Source organism: Panulirus ornatus, chromosome 46, assembly GCF_036320965.1.
Source record: "Panulirus ornatus isolate Po-2019 chromosome 46, ASM3632096v1, whole genome shotgun sequence".
In the NCBI taxonomy this organism is placed as follows: Eukaryota; Metazoa; Arthropoda; class Malacostraca; order Decapoda; family Palinuridae; genus Panulirus; species Panulirus ornatus.
Window position 1 is genome coordinate 10,465,638 of NC_092269.1, and position 19,521 is coordinate 10,485,158.

Here is a 19,521-nt window from a genome sequence, read left to right on the forward strand (position 1 = left end):
ATGAATGAAAAAGATGAGGAAAGAGGTGAATGGTGTGTGTCAAGAAAAGATATGTGTAGCCTGGTAGTTCTGTTCTAAAAAGAAGTCAAGACCAGCAGGTATGACGTGGAGAGTGTAAGATGGTTCCCGCCACCACTACTCTGACAGGACAACAGCATGTGCATCAATGGACGTTCATACTCTACACTCTGTTGACTGTGCCTTTACTCTAGAAAGCAGACTGGAAAACCATGTTAAGATTATGATTCCAGGGTAAGATGTGCATGAGACAGTGAATTGGAGTGATTTGTTACACAGGGGGCAACATGCTGCCAACTGACTGAATCAGGGTACATACAGTGGCCAAGGAAAACCACAGAAAGGTCAATGGTGCTTGGTAGTAAACTGGGAAGTGTCATTTTAGCGCATTACACACGAAAACTAGGGAATAAATGCGAGTGAATGAAGCCATATCTTCATCTGTTCCTAGTGCTACCTCACCAATGTGGAAAATGGTAAAAAAAAAAAAAAAAAAAAAAAAAAAAAAAAAATCGTATTTTGTAAATTTGTTGAAATAAATGGCATTACTGTCGTTATCTTGCATGTTGATTTACCTTACATAAAGCAGTAACAACAACACAGTTGTTAATTTTTCCCCTACAGATGGAAAAGTGCATGTGCCTACATACCTAGGATAATATACTTATCTATTTATTTATTTATTTTGCTTTGTCGCTGTCTCCCGCGTTTGCAAGGTAGCGCAAGGAAACAGACGAAAGAAATGGCCCAACCCACCCCCATACACATGTATATACATACACGTTCACACACGCAATTATACATACCTATACATCTCAATGTACACATATATATACACACACAGACACATACATATATACACATGCACACAATTCATACTGTCTGCCTTTATTCATTCCCATCGCCACCTTGCTACACATGGAATACCATCCCCCTCCCACTCATGTGTGCAAGGTAGCGCTAGGAAAAGACAACAAAGGCCCCATTCGTTCACACTCAGTCTCTAGCTGTCATGCAATAATGCCCAAAACCACAGCTCCCTTTCCACATCCAAGCCCCACACAACTTTCCATGGTTTACCCCAGACGCTTCACATGCCCTGATTCAATCCACTGACAGCCTGTCGACCCCGGTATACCACATCGATCCAATTCACTCTATTCCTTGCCCGCCTTTCACCCTCCTGCATGTTCAGGCCCCAATCACTAAAAATCTTTTTCACTCCATCTTTCCACATCCAATTTGGTCTCCCACTTCTCCTCGTTCCCTCCACCTCCGACACATATATCCTCTTGGTCAATCTTTCCTCACTCATTCTCTCCATGTGCCCAAACCATTTCAAAACACCCTCTTCTGCTCTCTCAACCACTCTTTTTTATTTCCACACATCTCTCTTACCCTTACATAACTTACTCGATCAAACCACCTCACACCACACATTGTTCTTAAACATCTCCTTTCTAGCACATCCACCCTCCTCCGCACAACTCTATCCATAGCCCACGCCTCGCAACCATACAACATTGTTGGAACCACTATTCCTTCAAACATACCCATTTTTGCTTTCCGAGATAACGTTCTCGACTTCCACACATTCTTCAAGGCTCCCAGGATTTTCGCCCCCTCCCCCACCCTATGATTCACTTCCACTTCCATGGTTCCATCCACTGCCAGATCCACTCCCAGATATCTAAAACACTTTACTTCCTCCAGTTTTTCTCCATTCAAACTTACCTCCCAATTGACTTGACCCTCAACCCTACTGTACCTAATAACCTTGCTCTTATTCACATTTACTCTTAACTTTCTTCTTTCACACACTTTACCAAACTCAGTCACCAGCTTCTGCAGTTTCTCACATGAATCAGCCACCAGCGCTGTATCATCAGCGAACAACAACTGACTCACTGTATTCAAAACGCATGGGTAATGTTTCTGAATATCTCTTGGCTGTATCAGAATTAAGTGGGCTAGTTAATATATAATGCACTGCATGATTTTCAATGATTTTTTAATAAAAAAGATATTTTCCTATTCATAAAAACATTGGTTTCATCTGATTTCAGTACCAGACAAGAAACTTTTGTACCATTTCACACAGAAAAAGTAATGAAAAATGTCATATGACAATTTCATTCATTAATGCTGAAACATTTTTTGGGAACTGGCCTGGAACAAAACACGTCTAAAGAATTACTACAGCACAAAGAACTGAGAGTCTAGAGGGGGGGAAAATAAGGGGTACCTGATTTAAGGATTCCAATACAGTGAAAGGCTAAAGGCTTTAAATCTGCCCACCATGAAAGAGAAGAATGAGGGGTGACCTGATCACTATCTATCTACATGTGATGCCTGTTCCCAACGGAAACTCCTTCAAGGGGATGGCCATGGCAATAGAGTCTCCATACCTAGTGGACTTCAGTGCCACTTTTTACCCTTTAGTGCCTCTTCCCTCAACAGACCACTGACAGAGGGCCAGTCTAGCACAGTGTTTGCAGAAGCTCCTACCTAATGTTCCTACTGACTACTATCTAATGTTCCTACAAACTACTTCTACCTAAATGTTCCTACCTACTACTTCCAGCTATTGCTCCTACCATTTTGCCAAAAAGCAGAGCTAGTGCATAGCACTCACAACAGGAAATCTTGAGTTACAAAGAATGAGCTGTGTAAGTTAAGAGTTGTCAAGTGTTGTGGGTGACAGGGGGAGAAATTTTGTATAATTGTGGACAGAATGCCAGCAGTCCACGTGTAGGTGAGGCAGAAAAAAGACAGTTAACTGGAGCAGAGGAGTATAACTTGACAACCAATGAAGTAGTACTGGTACTATACCTCCCAAGTCATTGGCTGCCTACCAACTACAACCTACAAAACTTGATCACCTTTCTTAAAACAGCTTGGTGATGCAGGCAGCAAACAATTCTTCAAAAGATGCAGGAATAGAATGACCACAAGCCATTATATGAGATTAAGCAAGATACTTGCTATAAAATAAGTAAAGAAGTACTTTTATGGCATAAGAGCCAGTTAGAAATGTATCAAACTTAGCTAATAAATAGTGAATGTGTACAGCATACAGATGTTTAAAATATTGCATGACAAAGTGTAATGAGGGTGATTGTAAGACAGAAAGCAAGATGGGGCCCCATTAGCATAACTTTCCCTCCCTATGTAATACAAATGAGTAATTGTAATGCTCCACATACTCTACACATATAAAGAAACAGCCCATCATTCTATCTACCTCTTTGTCTGATTTAACTGACAACATGCCAACTGTGATAATGCTCACAGAGTTTTCCAATAGTGAAGTATTAAACCTCAATCCTTATTTCTCCCTAATGTGAGGTACTGCCTCACCCATTAAAATATTAAAGAATCATGGTTACATCACACAACCAAAATGCACTCCCACTTTTATTTCAAACCACTCTTCATACAACCAGTCACTCTCACACATGCACTACTTCCTATACAGAAGCTCTAAAGAGCACTCAAAAAGGGGTTTCATTGCATATGACAGAGTAAGAACTTCTCAAAGTTACACATAGGTACAGGTTACACAGATCACGTGGTCCAAGTGACATGGTCTGACCTTAACATAAATGATAAAGATGTAGTCCCCTTAAAAGTAGTAAAATAAAAGGACTACAAAAAAGAACAAAGGCTTCCTCACTCCATTCAACAACATGATGAACAGGAAACAGGCAACCAAGTACCATGATCTGAAATGTCTTGACTGAAATTTTGATAGAAAACTTAGAAATTAGAGTAAACGTGAATGTCACACAAATCTTAATCAAAAATATGCATCTCTTCACCTTTTATTTCTAAGGGATATATAAAACGCAATAATAAATTTTGTCCTCATGCCTCAAGACTACCACAACTAGATTGCTCCTGGTGTGAAAGGATTATACAATATTTCTTTCTTGTTTCCTTATAGTAAGCCACAAGGATTAATCAATGTTGACTAGCTACTGCAAAGTAGGGTCAGATGCATTTCTAAATCCATAAAAGCTGCATACATCCTAAATTTTCTCTCTGTACATCATCTTTCCATCCAGACCTTTGTTCTTTATTAATCTGGGATTCACTAATCCTATTAACACGATCAAGCACCATTCCCATACATTTTGTCAACTATTCTAATGAGATTCCTCTGTAATCATTTCTGTCACTTTTCCTCCTCTTTCCTTTATGTGGTCTATAGACATATGATCACTTTACCTTCTACCATATATACTTTCCAAACCATCCTACTGAAATTTCACCAGGATTTGAGGGTGAAATATTCTTAAGAACATAAAAAGGGTTAAATGGCAAAAAATTCATAGTTGAACTATTTATTTGAGAAATGTGATTGTGATCCAGTATGGGTTTACAAAATGGCATGTTGATTTTGTACCTTAGGAGGCTGACTGGGCACATGCACCATATATTTTTGTGAACCAAATAGAGCAACTTAGCTTACCAATGCAGAAAGGGCCAGGGGCAGGAGTTCAATCAATCATTATGAGTTATCCTGGACAAAAGTCTTGCACCTCAAGCCTATTCATTTTTTGTACAAATCTACAATGCTATCTTCAAAAATTCTGAGGTAAGCATCACATACACCTATTACCTTCCAACACCTCAAATACTTCCAGTAATAATCCTCCTCCAATCAGACTAGCAATCAATAAAATTCAGTAAACTAGATCCATTCATTCATAAACCTAATTCAAATAATTTCATAAATACAGTTGCCTATCCCTAACCCATTCAATGCTACAAAAAAAAGTTATTGGATTATGGCATGAAAATATCTTATGTACCAGATTACATTCTTTAGATTCATCAAATCAAATGGAATTAATGCATTTTACATAGCACACTTGCATTTCTCATGTTCACTACATTTGTCAAAACAAATCACAACTCATTAAAACATCAAAAGTACATCTACAATGAAGAATACAGTTTATGGTTATATAGTGAAGCAGGTTCTAAAACATTATACAGGTAGAATATAAAAAATCTGTGATCTCTGGGACCAACCAATTAGCAAATTATGAATTTTAAGATTTTAGAAATAGAGTGATTGTGGTCTAAACATATTGCAGCTTTAATGTTGTGTATACCTAATGGAAATTCTATATGTTGTTTGCATGTAATGTATCTGATTATATACAAAAAACAATATTAGACATATAATGAAAATATCATTCAGAACCAAACCAAATCCTTCCTTGTTTCCACTTCCAAAAAGTACAGAGGTAGTCAGTTACATACAAGTTGAAGTGCTGAGGGTGGCATCAGGCACATCTGAGGTTAAGACAAAACGAGAAGTAGGAGGCAAGTCTGGCATTTCATCCACTGTTAGGGCTGGTGTTGACGTGCATGGACAATCACCAAAGATAAGCTGTGGCTTGGTAGTATTGAGTTCAGGCAATGGGTCTGATGAAGAGGACAAAGTCACTCTTTGGATATGAACAATGCTTTGATGACTGGTTAAATAATTCTTGAAGTTTCATTTGCTTTAAAAACTTTAGTTATTCCTTGATGAATTTCTCCTGAATATGACATACATTCATTACTTCCTGCTGGATGATAAGACTTCAATGCTTCTAAAACATTAAGTACTCTTCCCCTAATGCCATCCCACAGTCTATGGTGATCTGTGGTTCTTCACTGTCACTAACACTGTACTCATGTCTGTCTTCTGTGGAGCGCAAGACTGTCCTGATATATCTTCATATATCATCTGGGAAACTATGGTTGCTTTACTGTTGCAATGCAACCATTCCATGTCTTCACACATGATCTTGGTAACTTCACAGTTCATACCTTAGTATTTTGTAACAAATCTGCTTATTGTCTCTTCTCAACTGATTTACCGAAACCTTCAAAGCTGTTGTCTTCCTCAAGGTCAATGAACATTAAATAAGGCCATAACTCATGTCAAGCATGAATCAGTGCTGACTGTTACTGACTGCCATGCCCTTGCAAGTGAATAAATGCAATATTTGATGTTGAGTTTTCTCTTGAACGTGTCAAGCTTAACAGAAGATGAATCAAAATTTACCAAACTACCCATGAATTCACTCCTGTAATTAAACTTAACATTGTGAATAATTCCTTGATCCATTGGCTGGATCTGTAAAGTACAGCTGGGAAGATAAAATGTTGCAAAAACATTTCTAAACACTAACACATCAGCACTAGGTTGTGCACGACAACAATCCAGAACAACAACCTCGCAATCCTCCAGTAAAGCCATTTTATGAGTGTTGCCGAGCCTCTACGATAAAATGATTTTCAAACCATTCAGTGGTCAGCTGCTTAGTGATACAGACCCATTTATTACTTCTGTAAATCACAAGAAACAACTTTATTACTTTTAGGGCATGAGGATGAACATTTTTTCCTACCAAAAAAACAAGTTACACTTGTGTGTGCCTGCTCCATTTGCAAAACAAGTTAATCTCTCCTTTTTTCCATTAATGTGAAACAGAATTTTCATCTGCTGCAGCTAGCATATTTCTTGGAAAGCAAGCTCACAAGAGGCTGGTTTCATATGTATTATACCTTGCCAGCATACTTTTTAGCAGCCTGTTTATTTGACGAGAGTTTCTCTACACATTTTCGGGCAGTGAAGGCTATGAACTTAAATGGAGGCAACCATCCAGTTGTAACGTTACAAGATTACTATTTCTTAATGCCTGATGTAACTGTTTAGCCTTTTCACGAAAAAAATGACCCAGAATTAGCTTTGCATTCACTTCACTGCTGTTCAAACCACTCATACACATGTCCATCAAAGTCAGCCTTTCTAGCTTCATGCAGTTTATGATTAGAAATAATCTTCATAAATTCACTTTAGAGGTAGAAATTTAACAGCTTAATATGCTGCCTCTTGATATCATATATAGATGACTCCCTCAAATGATGCAATGTCACATCCTTATATAATTTTTGTTAAGATTTCCATTTTCTGACAATGGTAAGTGTAATGTGCTTCCTCTTCTCAGCACTACACCCAGCACTATCGCTTGGACACTTTATAGATGTCATTATTACAGCAGAAATTATGAGAACATAACAAGGAACAATGAGGCAACAAGCTTTAACCCAACAAATTCTGGCAGCAAAAACAAAAAATGATTAAGTGTTGACATGGGCCACGGCAGCCAGCACACAATAAACTAAGCAGCAAACTCTGGAAACTCAAAAGTTCGAGTTGGTGATAAATGCTGGTTGTGCTGGACCACAGAATTTGTGTTTACAATTTTCATAAACAGATTTTTTTCATATTCTACCTGTACTGTACATAAAATCATATAATCCACAACATTTACAGGATATATTAAAAAAAAAAAAAATTATTCAACCTAAATCTATAATAGCCATGTGTAATATGTGAAAGTGCTAATGAAAATAATCTATCTAAAGATTAGCTGTACAAAAAAATTAATGGTAATAATTGGTTTTTCAGACCAGTAATTTGATTAGTTGGTATAAACCTGACACTGTGATATAACTAAACTATGAAACACTAACAACATTAAACAATTATGCAGCTCTGATAATCTTTAATGGTAAAATAATGACAGTGAATACAGAGATCAAGAGTGAAAAACTTGTTTCTTCACAAGACCCGTTTAGAACACCTCTGGTTTGTCTTTCGAAATGTCCAATACTGTATTCATTGCACTGTCTAGTTTCCACTGAGCGCCATCCTACTCACCAGAAATATATAATATTCATCGATTTGTAAATATCCCTCAAGCTGTTCTTCAACACCATTCTGTAAATGTTCTGCCAGCTGTTTTTTGCCACTACATCTTAAATTTAGAGCAGGTACTTGTGAAAAGAAGAGAGTGCTCTAATCACTGGTGACTTTCCAGGATGTGACGGAAGTGACCCTGAAAAAATAAAATAAAATTAAATTAATTTTTCATACTACATAGCCATTTCCCGAGTTACTAAAAAGGTGCCAAGAACAGACAAATAAAGGCCATTTCTGCTCACATCCATTCTCTAGCTGTCATTTGTAATGCACTGAAATAACCACTCTCTATCCTCAACTAAGCCCTACAGACTTTTCAAAGATTTATGCCAAATGCTTCACATCTCCCAGTTCAATCCACTAACAGGATATTGATCACAGTATACCACATCATTCCAATTCACTCTATCCCATGCACACCTTCCATCCTCCTGCATGTTCAGGCCTCAGTCACTCAAAATCATTTTCACTCCATCCTTCCCACTCCAATTTGGTCACTCCATTCTCCCTCTTCCCTCTACTTCTTGCACATGTCTCCTCTGTCAATCTTTTCTCACTCATTTTCTCCATCTGTCCAAACCATTTCAGCAAATCCTCCTTAGGTCTCTCAACCACACACTTTTTATAACCATATCTCTCTCTCTCTCTCTCATAACCTTTCATTAACTACTCAATCACACCACATACTGTCTTCAAACATTTTGTTTCCAAAAGATCCACCCTCCTCCACACAGCTCTATCTACACACAATGCCTTGCATCCACATTGTTGGGACTACTGTACCTTCAAACAAACCCATTTTTGCCCACCCAGATAATGTCCACTCTTTTCACATTCTTTGGCACTCCCAAAACCTTCACCCCCTCATCCATCCTATGACTTACATCCACTTCCATAGTTCCATTCGCTACCATGTCCACTCCTAGGAATCTAAAACACTTCACTTCCTCCTAGCTTTCTTCATTCAAGCTCACAATTCCAACTAACCTGTCCTTTAACCTTGCTAAACCCTATAACCTTGCTTTTTTGACATTTACTCTCAACTTCCTCCTTTCCCACACTCTTCCAAATTCAGTCACCAACCTCTGCATCATCATCAAACGACTAACTTCCAAGGCCCTTTCATCCACCATAGACTGTATACACATCCCTCTCTCCAAAAATCTAGCATTTACCTCCCTCATCAACCTATCCATTACCAAACTGAACTATGCCAATGTCATGCAATATTTCAAATACAGTATTGGATAACTTTCTTTAAAATACTGTGCCAATTGTCAATTATACCAGATAAGGAACACTTAAAACAGTTCACTTTGGCATATAACATTACTGTGAATTAATAATAAACTGATATTCTCAATGCCTGAGTAAATAAATTTACAAAATTCATTCCTGAACTACCTTACAAAATAAAAAAAAACTCAGCTACATATCAAACTCAGATTTTTACACAAAAAGAATTTCACTTCAAAAGCAAATCATGAAGTACCTTATGTTTGGGAATATAACTTGACAGCAGTTCTACTGACAGTCAGTTTGTTGAGTATACCTAGTAAGATGCATGGGAGGGTATTGACTGATAAGGTGAAGGCAAGTAAAGAGCATCAGATTGGTGAGGAGCAGTGTGGTGTCAGAAGAGGTTGAGGATGTGTGGATCAAGTCTTTCCTTTAAAGAATGTGTGAGAAATATTTCGAAAAACAGATTGAGAAGGCATGTGATAGGGTTGATCAAGATCAAAGCTGCCAACCTTGTCAAACAAAGAAAAGGAACGCAGATGGCAAAAATACGGAATTTTGAGTAAAAAAAAAAGAAAAAAGAAAAAAAGGGAATTTTGCAGAACGAAACTTACAACCACATGCAATACAAGCTGCACTTTCAGCACAGGAAGTTGTGATGCCTAGTGCTCAAGCTATTATCTCCATTCATTTATCTACATGTAGATAGTCCATAATTGTTTACTTTAAAACCAACAAAGTACCTAGTCAGTTATATATATTTTTTTTTTTTATTATACTTTGTCGCTGTCTCCCACGTTTGCGAGGTAGCGCAAGGAAAGACGAAAGAAATGGCCCAACCCCCCCATACACATGTATATACATACGTCCACACACGCAAATATACGTTTCATTTTTGATCCTCAAACTATGTCAACAGAGGTTCTAATGTTTGTTTATCCACAAATATTCAGTCCTGGCTAGAGAGCTTTTTGTTATATGCAGTGATTGCCTGTTTGCACTTCTCCAGAAGTCTTTCTCTAAACTTCATTTGATGGCAACTGTATTTATAGAACAGCTATACACTTTCTATGTGAGGAAATCTGTCAATGTTTGTATGCCAAGACTAGGGTGAAATTCAGTGGAGTTTTTCCTTATCAGACTGACAATTCTCTCATCTGTAGAATTTCTGTGAGCAACTGACAGGATAGCAAACATGATGTCTCTTAGTTGTGAAATGGCCACCTATAACTCAGCTCTTTGATCAGGAAATACACCTTCAAGCTGTTCTAGCTGGTAGTGAGCAAATTCAAGTTCAAGCTAATCTAACTGCTCTTCCATGAAGCGGAATTTCTTCACAAAGTAGAGCACTGATGCAAACTTTGAATCTATTCTCTTCCTTGGGTCAGCAACATTTGCTTTCTGAATTAACTCAATCTTCATGGAGAACTTCTTGAGCACATAATCACAAACAAAGTACTTCCTGACTAATGTAAAGAAATCTTCCTTCTGTTTTGATGAGAATGCTTTTGTTGAAAAAATTCAAAACATCATTCCCCAAGGTGAAATCTTCATCTGGTCATTGACTGCATTTTTCTCTATAACTGCACTGTTCAGGTGATGGAGAACTTGCAATAAATGATGGCTTCACAAAGTGGAGCAGTATCTCTTGTATGAACACCTGTAACTTCTCAGGTAAAACATAGATCTCTGGTGCTTATTCTTGCAGCTCAAGATTAAGCTTGTTGAATAAAGGCATGGTTTAAGGAAAAACATACAATACAGCTTGTTGTAATCATTAGGTCTTGCTTTGTCCATAGAAACACTTGCCAAACAGTCTGCACTGGAAGACAAATCAGCCTTTTTCCTGCTTCCAATCAATGTAGCTTCAGAGGAAGCTCTTTCTGTTGTCTATACTGCTTGAAGCTGCTTTGTTACAAGTATCAGATGTATCCCTTTCAGTGAGTGCAATGACACTTGTCTTTTTTTTTTTTTTTTTTTTTTTTGCTTTGTCGCTGTCTCCCGCGTTTGCGAGGTAGCGCAAGGAACAGCGAAAAAAATGGCCCAACCCACCCCCATACACATGTATATACATACACGTCCACACACGCAAAATATACATACCTACACAGCTTTCCATGATTTACCCCAGACGCTTCACATACCCTGATTCAATCCACTGACAGCACGTCAACCCCGGTATACCGCATCGATCCAATTCACTCTATTCCTTGCCCTCCTTTCACCCTCCTGCATGTTCAGGCCCCGATCACTCAAAATCTTCTTCACTCCATCTTTCCACCTCCAATTTAGTCTCCCACTTCTCCTCGTTCCCTCCACCTCCGACACATATATCCTCTTGGTCAATCTTTCCTCACTCATTCTCTCCATGTGCCCAAACCATTTTAAAACACCCTCTTCTGCTCTCTCAACCATGCTCTTTTTATTTCCACACATCTCTCTTACCCTTACGTAATTACTCGATCAAACCACCTCACACCACACATTGTCCTCAAACATCTCATTTCCAGCACATCCATCCTCCTGCGCACAACTCTATCCATAGCCCACGCCTCGCAACCATACAACATTGTTGGAACCACTATTCCTTCAAACATACCCATTTTTGCTTTCTGAGATAATGTTCTCGACTTCCAAACATACTTCAAGGCTCCCAGGATTTTCGCCCCCTCCCCCACCCTATGATCCACTTCCGCTTCCATGGTTCCATCCGCTGCCAGATCCACTCCCAGACATCTAAAACACTTTACTTCCTCCAGTTTTTCTCCATTCAAACTTACCTCCCAACTGACTTGACCCTCAACCCTACTGTACCTAATAACCTTGCTCTTATTCACATTTACTCTTAACTTTCTTCTTTCACACACTTTACCAAACTCAGTCACCAGCTTCTGCAGTTTCTCACATGAATCAGCCACCAGCGCTGTATCATCAGCGAACAACAACTGACTCACTTCCCAAGCTCTCTCAACCCCAACAGACTTCATACTTGCCCCTCTTTCCAAAACTCTTGCATTCACCTCCCTAACAAACCCATCCATAAACAAATTAAACAACAATGGAGACATCATACACCCCTGCCGCAAACCTACATTCACTGAGAACCAATCACTTTCCTCTCTTCCTACACATACACATGCCTTACATCCTCGATAAAAACTTTTCACTGCTTCTAACAACTTGCCTCCCACACCATATATTCTTAATACCTTCCACAGAGCATCTCTATCAACTCTATCATATGCCTTCTCCAGATCCATAAATGCTACATACAAATCCATTTGCTTTTCTAAGTATTTCTCACATACATTCTTCAAAGCAAACACCTGATCCACACATCCTCTACTACTTCTGAAACCACACTGCTCTTCCCCAATCTGATGTCTTTGTCTTTGTTCCAGCAAATAATACCCCAACAGAAGCAGCCACTGTGTTAACACTGCCCAGTCTTTTTTATGGATGAAGGAAGAGATGTCTTCTTATAGGATGCCTGTCCTGCATTGCTGGTCATGAGAAGCCTGTCCTGCACTACTGGCTGTATGTGAAGATGAAAGTACAGATGTCTTCTCAGAAGCCACTCCTAAACTAATAGCCGTGTGAGATGAAGGCAAATATGTCTTCTTAGAGGAAGCCTGTCCTGCACTGCAGGCTGTTTGAGAGGATGAAGGCAGACATTTAGCATAATGAGGTCTCAACAGCACTGCTCTTTCCCAGGAAAGAGGGAGTTACCTTACTAGTTTTGGCTTGAAGTCTGGTACAACTACCACTTGTAGAGACCTTCTGTTTCTTCAACTCCTTTAAGTGTCATTGTCAAAATTCCTTTTCTTACCTGTGGACTCTGCTTCTTTGGACAAGTACTGTTTCAAAGGCTTCCATTGTTCAGTGCCCTTTCCAAAGAGAGCCAGCAAGTACACACGTTTCAAGACCGCATGCTGTTCAACATTACACAGGGTTTGAACCTCCCTGAACCCATTGTGGCACACTTGCTAGATTTCTCCAAGTAATAATAAACAGGAACAAGTAAGTCCACCAATGAAAATGGCAGCTGGCTAGCTCCTTTCACAGCAGAAAGATGAAGAAGATTACACAGACACCCCATGATGAAAGTATCTGGATTTTTTTCTTTACAAGTGCACCTACCCCATTCTCCTCTCCCATCATGACAGCTGAATTATCTGCTGCAAAACAAATGGCATTTTTCCATGGCATCTTATTTTCTGTTATGACATAGTCAAGAAGCTGAAAGATGTTTCTCCCAGTAGATTGTTTTTTGGAAGCAATTTCCAGCAGGACACGTGTTAACATTAATGAAAAATAAAAAAAAATCATAATCCAGAAATGTACGTTGCCATGCAACACAAATGTATAACCCAGGCTATCGGGCATTAACTGAGAAGAAAATTGTGAGACTGCTGCTGACCATGAACAGGATGAATCAATGGCGGCAACCAATCCATCAATGTGCCTCCCCCAACAAGGTATGGGTTGGCAAGTATGGCATGCCATTTTTTCCCTATCCCTTGTAGCTATGACCAATGTTCCTATACTTCCTTTCTTACCAAATGTTACTTCTTTTATATCATCTAACCACCTTATCCTTTGTCTGCTGTAGTTTTCCATATAAATCTATAGAAACCTTCACTGGAGTTTTAGATTCACATATGACCATAGTATGTTGGCTTCAAAACATTAACTTTAAAGCCATAACCTTCTTTCTTAACTAGCTTATCGATGATTTCTTGCAAACAATTTACGATGGGGACAACATACCAGAATTGATAGAAGTGTTGATTGAAACATATCAGAACTCCAAGCAAAATCTGGAAAATATGGAACTAAGGTAGTTGATATGCTTTTTATTGTTTATACTGATTCATATTCAAATCTGATCCCAGGGATAGGAAAGAAAGGATACTTCCCACATATTCCTTGCATGTCGTAGAAGGCAACTGCGAGGGGGGTAGAAATCCTCCCCTCCCATTTTTTAATTTTCCAAAAGAAGGAACCAAGAAGGGGGGCCAAGTGAGGATATTCCCTCTAAGGTTCAGGCCTCTGTTCTTAATGCTACCTCGCTAACGAGGAAAATGGTGAATATGTATGAAAAAAATTCAAATCTAGACTAGACTTAGATTTGTTATGAAAACATCAAATGGAGAAATGGAAGTAAACATACCTTTGGACTCTTGGCCATGAGTCCTCGCTATGAATATTGTTTTGGTTCTTTGGGAGGCAAACTTCAAAGCAACAGAGCTGTTTGGAAACATGACTCTGAAAAGGTCATTCTTGTGATCTGAAGCAATGAATGCAATATCATGTTCAATTTAAAAGTTAGTCATTAAAGTTTCTGCTCTGATGATTGAGTAATCGGTCTGCTAATGAAAGTGCTGTCCAATGTCACAATTGCTCCCTGAACTTTCTGCCATGCTGATTTTTCGTGCTCAGGTCCTCCATGTGCAATGCTAAAATCCTAAGCACAAACTTGACATAGTGCGATAAATTCATCCTTTCTTGTTTACACAATGCAGAGCCACTTCCTGGTGTGTTCTGACTAAAAAGTCTCCTTCTTCCTGCTTGATTTTGTACCCAAAATCTTTGCCAATATGGTGACTTCACTCTTCTCCAGCTCACTGTTGCCGTGCTCAAAGATGCAATATCAACAACAGCAAGCCAAAACATCAAAACATGAGAACCAAGTTTTCCCACATGAGTGATGGTTGTAACATTTTGACCTCTTCATAACCTTCCATTATGAAATGACCACTGTCTAATTGATTTTCCTTATCACTTTATAAATGTTTTATTTATTTATTTATTTATTTTGCTTTGTCGCTGTCTCCCACGTTTGCGAGGTAGCGCAAGGAAACAGACGAAAGAAATGGCCCAACCCACCTCCATACACAATGTATACACACACACACGTCCACACACGCAAATATACATACCTATACATCTCAATGTACACATATATATACATACACACACAGACACATACATATATACCCATGCACACAATTCACACTGTCTGCCCCCATTCACTCCCATCGCCACCTCGCCACACATGGAATACCATCCCCCTCCCCCTTCATGTGTGCGAGGTAGCACTAGGAAAAGACAACAAAAGCCCCATTCGTTCACACTCAGTCTCTAGCTGCCACGCAATAATGCCAGAAACCACAGCTCCCTTTCCACATCCAGGCCCCACACAACTTTCCATGGTTTACTCCAGACGCTTCACATGCCCTGATTTAATCCACTGACAGCACGTCAACCCTGGTATACCACATCGATCCAATTCACTCTATTCCTTGCCCTCCTTTCACCCTCCTGCATGTTCAGGCCCCGATCACACAAAATCTTCTTCACTCCATCTTTCCACCTCCAATTTGGTCTCCCACTTCTCCTCGTTCCCTCCACCTCCGACACATATATCCTCTTGGTCAATCTTTCCTCACTCATTCTCTCCATGTGCCCAAACCATTTCAAAACACCCTTTTCTGCTCTCTCAACCACGCTCTTTTTATTTCCACACATCTCTCTTACCCTTACATTACTTACTTGATCAAACCACCTTACACCACACATTGTCCTCAAACATCTCATTTCCAGCACATCCACCCTTCTGCGCACAACTCTATCCATAGCCCATGCCTCGCAACCATACAACATTGTTGGAACCACTATTCCTTCAAACATACCCATTTTTGCTTTCCGAGATAATGTTCTTGACTTCCACACATTCTTCAAGGCTCCCAGGATTTTCGCCCCCTCCCCCACCCTATGATTCACTTCCACTTCCATGGTTCCATCCGCTGCCAGATCCACTCCCAGACATCTAAAACACTTTACTTCCTCCAGTTTTTCTCCATTCAAACTTACCTCCCAAATGACTTGACCCTCAACCCTACTGTACCTAATTACCTTGCTCTTATTCACACTTACTCTTAACTTTCTTCTTTCACACACTTTACCAAACTCAGTCACCAGCTTCTGCAGTTTCTCACATGAATCAGCCACCAACGCTGTAACATCAGCGAACAACAACTGACTCTTTTCCCAAGCTCTCTCATCCACAACAGACTTCATACTTGCCCCTCTTTCCAAAACTCTTGCATTCACCTCCCTAACAACCCCATCCATAAACAAATTAAACAACCATGGAGACATCACACACCCCTGCTGCAAACCTACATTCACTGAGAACCAATCACTTTCCTCTCTTCCTACATGTTTACATGCCTTACATCCTCGATAAAAACTTTTCGCTGCTTCTAACAACTTGCCTCCCACACCATATATTCTTAATACCTTCCACAGAGCATCTCTATCAACTCTATCATATGCCTTCTCCAGATCCATAAATGCTACATACAAATCAATTTGTATGTTTTTACATTGACATAATTTGGCATTTGTAATAGTAATACGAACATTTTCACTGGTTTGTTAGATTAGCCACACTAAATTTTGCAGGAAAGGATTGGGTTTATCCATAGTAGTTCAATTCATCCCCAAAATTAATGGTCAATGTTTAAGTGTTGAGGATCTGATTTTTCTAGCAAAATTTTTGTTGTCTCTCTTCATCTGTCATTGCTAGAAAATCTTAGTAAATTAAATTTTACTACTTTGAAGAACAGCCTAGGAGTAGGACCAGCCTGGTTACACAAGCTAAAGATACGATCAGATAGTAAAACCAACTGTGCAACAATGTGCAAGGTCATTTCCGCGAAATGGTCGGACATTGACCGATGTTCAACTGCTACTTTATACACAGCATTAGTACTTGCATGTGTGATGAGAACATACACTATATACTGAACAAAGCACACCTATTAGCATTCCATACATAATAAATGTACAATACATGAACATACAAGAATTTCAAAAAATCGTCTTCTACTAAAATCATACTGCCGTATTCATCTAAAAAAAAAACTTAATAATTCCCACAAAAACATAATGGTTGTGGAAACTCAAGAATAAACGGTGTGGAGGGAAAGCTGCTAGAAGCAGTGAGAAATTTTCTTCAAGGATGTAAGGCTTGTTCAGAGTAGGAAGAGAGGTAAGTGAATGGTTTCGTCTGAAGGTTGGTCTACAGCAGCGGTAAGTGATGTCACCACAGTTGTTCAATCTTTTAATGGATAGGGTGGTAAGGGAGGTAAATATGAGTTTTGGAAAAAGGGGCAAGTATGCAGTCTGTGGGGGATGAGAGGGCCTGGTAGGTAAGTCAGTTGTTTGCTGGTGATAGAGCACTGGTGGCAGATTTGAGTAAGAAACTGCACAAGTGGGTGACTGAGTTTGGAAGAGTAAGTGAAAGGAGAAAGTTGAGAGTTAATGTGAATAAATGTAAGGTTATTAGATTCAACAGAGTTGTGGGACAAGTCAGTCTGGGCGGGAGTTTGAATTGAGAAAAAATGGTGGAAGCGAGTCACAGAGTGAGGGAAGGAGGCAAAGGTTCTGAGAGAACTGAAGAAAGTTTACAAAGAGAACATTATCTGGAAGGGCAAAAACGGGTGTTTGAAAGAATAGCAGTCCCAACAATATTACATAGACGAGTCATGGGCTATATATAAGGCTGTGCCAAAAAGGGTGGATGAGTTAGAAATAAAATGCTTGACGACAATTTGTGGTGTGATGTGGTTTGATCGAATAAGTAATGTAAAGGTAAGGGAGATGTGTGGTAATAAAAAGTGTGTGGTTGAGAGACCTGAAGAGGGTGTGCTGAAATGGTTTAGACATATGAAGAGAATGTGTGAGGAAAGGCTGATGAAGACATCCAGTCCTGGCAGAAAAAATTGGCATAATAGGGTCTGCACCAGTATTTTTCACCCGTTTGTACCATACTCCCAGAACATGACTCTGAAATGTCGAAAAATACTGGGGCAACTCATGGACGTTTGTGGGGAAGGGGGGACCCCTAGGGATACAACAGGTGGCAGTCAGTCTGCCCAGATCTGTTGTGGTGGGTGTATGTCATCCCCTTGACATCTGCTTTTTACCCAACCCATGTGTGCTTTGTGGTGGGTTTGTGCTGTAATGCCTGGCCCTAAGACCTTGTTTACAGAGGACATTGCTGCTATTATAACCCGGTATAAGGCAGGGAAGTGTAATAAAGCAATAGCTGAAACTACAAAGTGTGCAAAGATGGGCAAAGTGCTTCATTGACAGTGGTGGTATTGGCATTCCTATCCAGAAGAAATGACCTGGATGACCTTGTATTACTTCCCAATGCACTCTGAAGATTGTCCAATGTCAAGTTGACAAGAATCCATATATTTCAGTAAGACAATTAAAGGAAGGCAACCTTAGGCTACCTGGTCATGTGCCTGTATGTACAATTTGTTGCTGGCTTGATGGGGACTTGAAATTCAAGAGCACACACACACGCACGCAACTGTAAAATTTCCAGACTTACTAATGGTTTGGGTGGCTTCCAATCATAATGGGGTTGGAAGTCTCATGTTTTTACCTCAAAATGTGACTGTGAATTAGAATCGATGCCTACAGCTGTTGCATTTGCACGCACGCGCGTGCACACAAACACACACATGGAAGGACTTCTGACAGACCAACAGCACAAGAATAGACTTGCATTTGCCAAGAAATATTTCCAGTGGGATGACAAAAAGTGGAAAAAAGTGTTGTGTTCTGGTGAGGCTACATTTGATGTTACTGGCAGCTGTAGAAGCAAAGCATACTTTGAGGGCTAAGTAGTAACTCGTACAACCCTAAGTACATTCAATCAACTGTAACATTTCCAGACTTACTAATGGTTTGGGTGGCTTCCAGTCATAATGGGATTGGAAGTCTCATGTTTTTACTTAAAATGTGACTATGAATCATAATCGAAGCCTACAGCTGTTGTGTAATGAACTTCCTGACTGTTTTGAGAACACTGTTTGCGATATCATTATGTAAGATGGTGAACCGTACCACACTACTTAATCAATAAATGACTAGTTTGTACTTTGTGGTGTGACATACATTCAAGACTGCCCAGGTAACTCACCTGACTTCAACCCAATTGAGAACTTGCGGTCATTTATTAAGTCACAGTTGTGAGGGTGGGATACATCCAGCATTCCTACACTCCTGGCAGCCATCCAGGTTATTTGGGACAACCTTAACCCTAAATATCTTAAACATCTTTCAGCATCTGTTCCCAAGCACCTTCAGGATTGTATTAAAGCCAAGAGATGTCATACAGAGTACTGGGGGAGGAATACCTGTTTTATCTTGTTTTTTGATATTCTAATATGATGCATCACACTGTAAGACAAGCCAGTTTTTTCCCACCGTGACTGTATGTTTCAGAAGTGGAGGAACAAGGAATATGGGGAGACTAAATATGAGATGGAAGCATGGAGTGAAAAAGATTTCTAGCAACTGGGGCCTGAACATGTTACAGTAGGTTAAAGGTGTGCATAAGAGAGAGTGAACTGGAAAGATGTGGTATACTGAGGTCAACGTGCTGTCAAAAGACTGAACCAGGCCAT

At 39.5% G+C, this 19,521-nt stretch overlaps 1 protein-coding gene across 1 annotated transcript in view; it reads right to left on the bottom strand.

The window, feature by feature from the left end:
- Window positions 1-4,352: 4,352 nt before the first annotated feature.
- LOC139763133 (uncharacterized) overlaps window positions 4,353-19,521 on the bottom strand; it is a 49,210-nt gene continuing 34,041 nt past the window's right edge. The window contains exon 5 of the mRNA XM_071688827.1: window positions 4,353-7,925. Coding sequence (XP_071544928.1) covers window positions 7,890-7,925 — 36 coding nt within the window. The 3' untranslated portion in view covers window positions 4,353-7,889. The remainder of the gene's footprint in view (window positions 7,926-19,521) is intronic.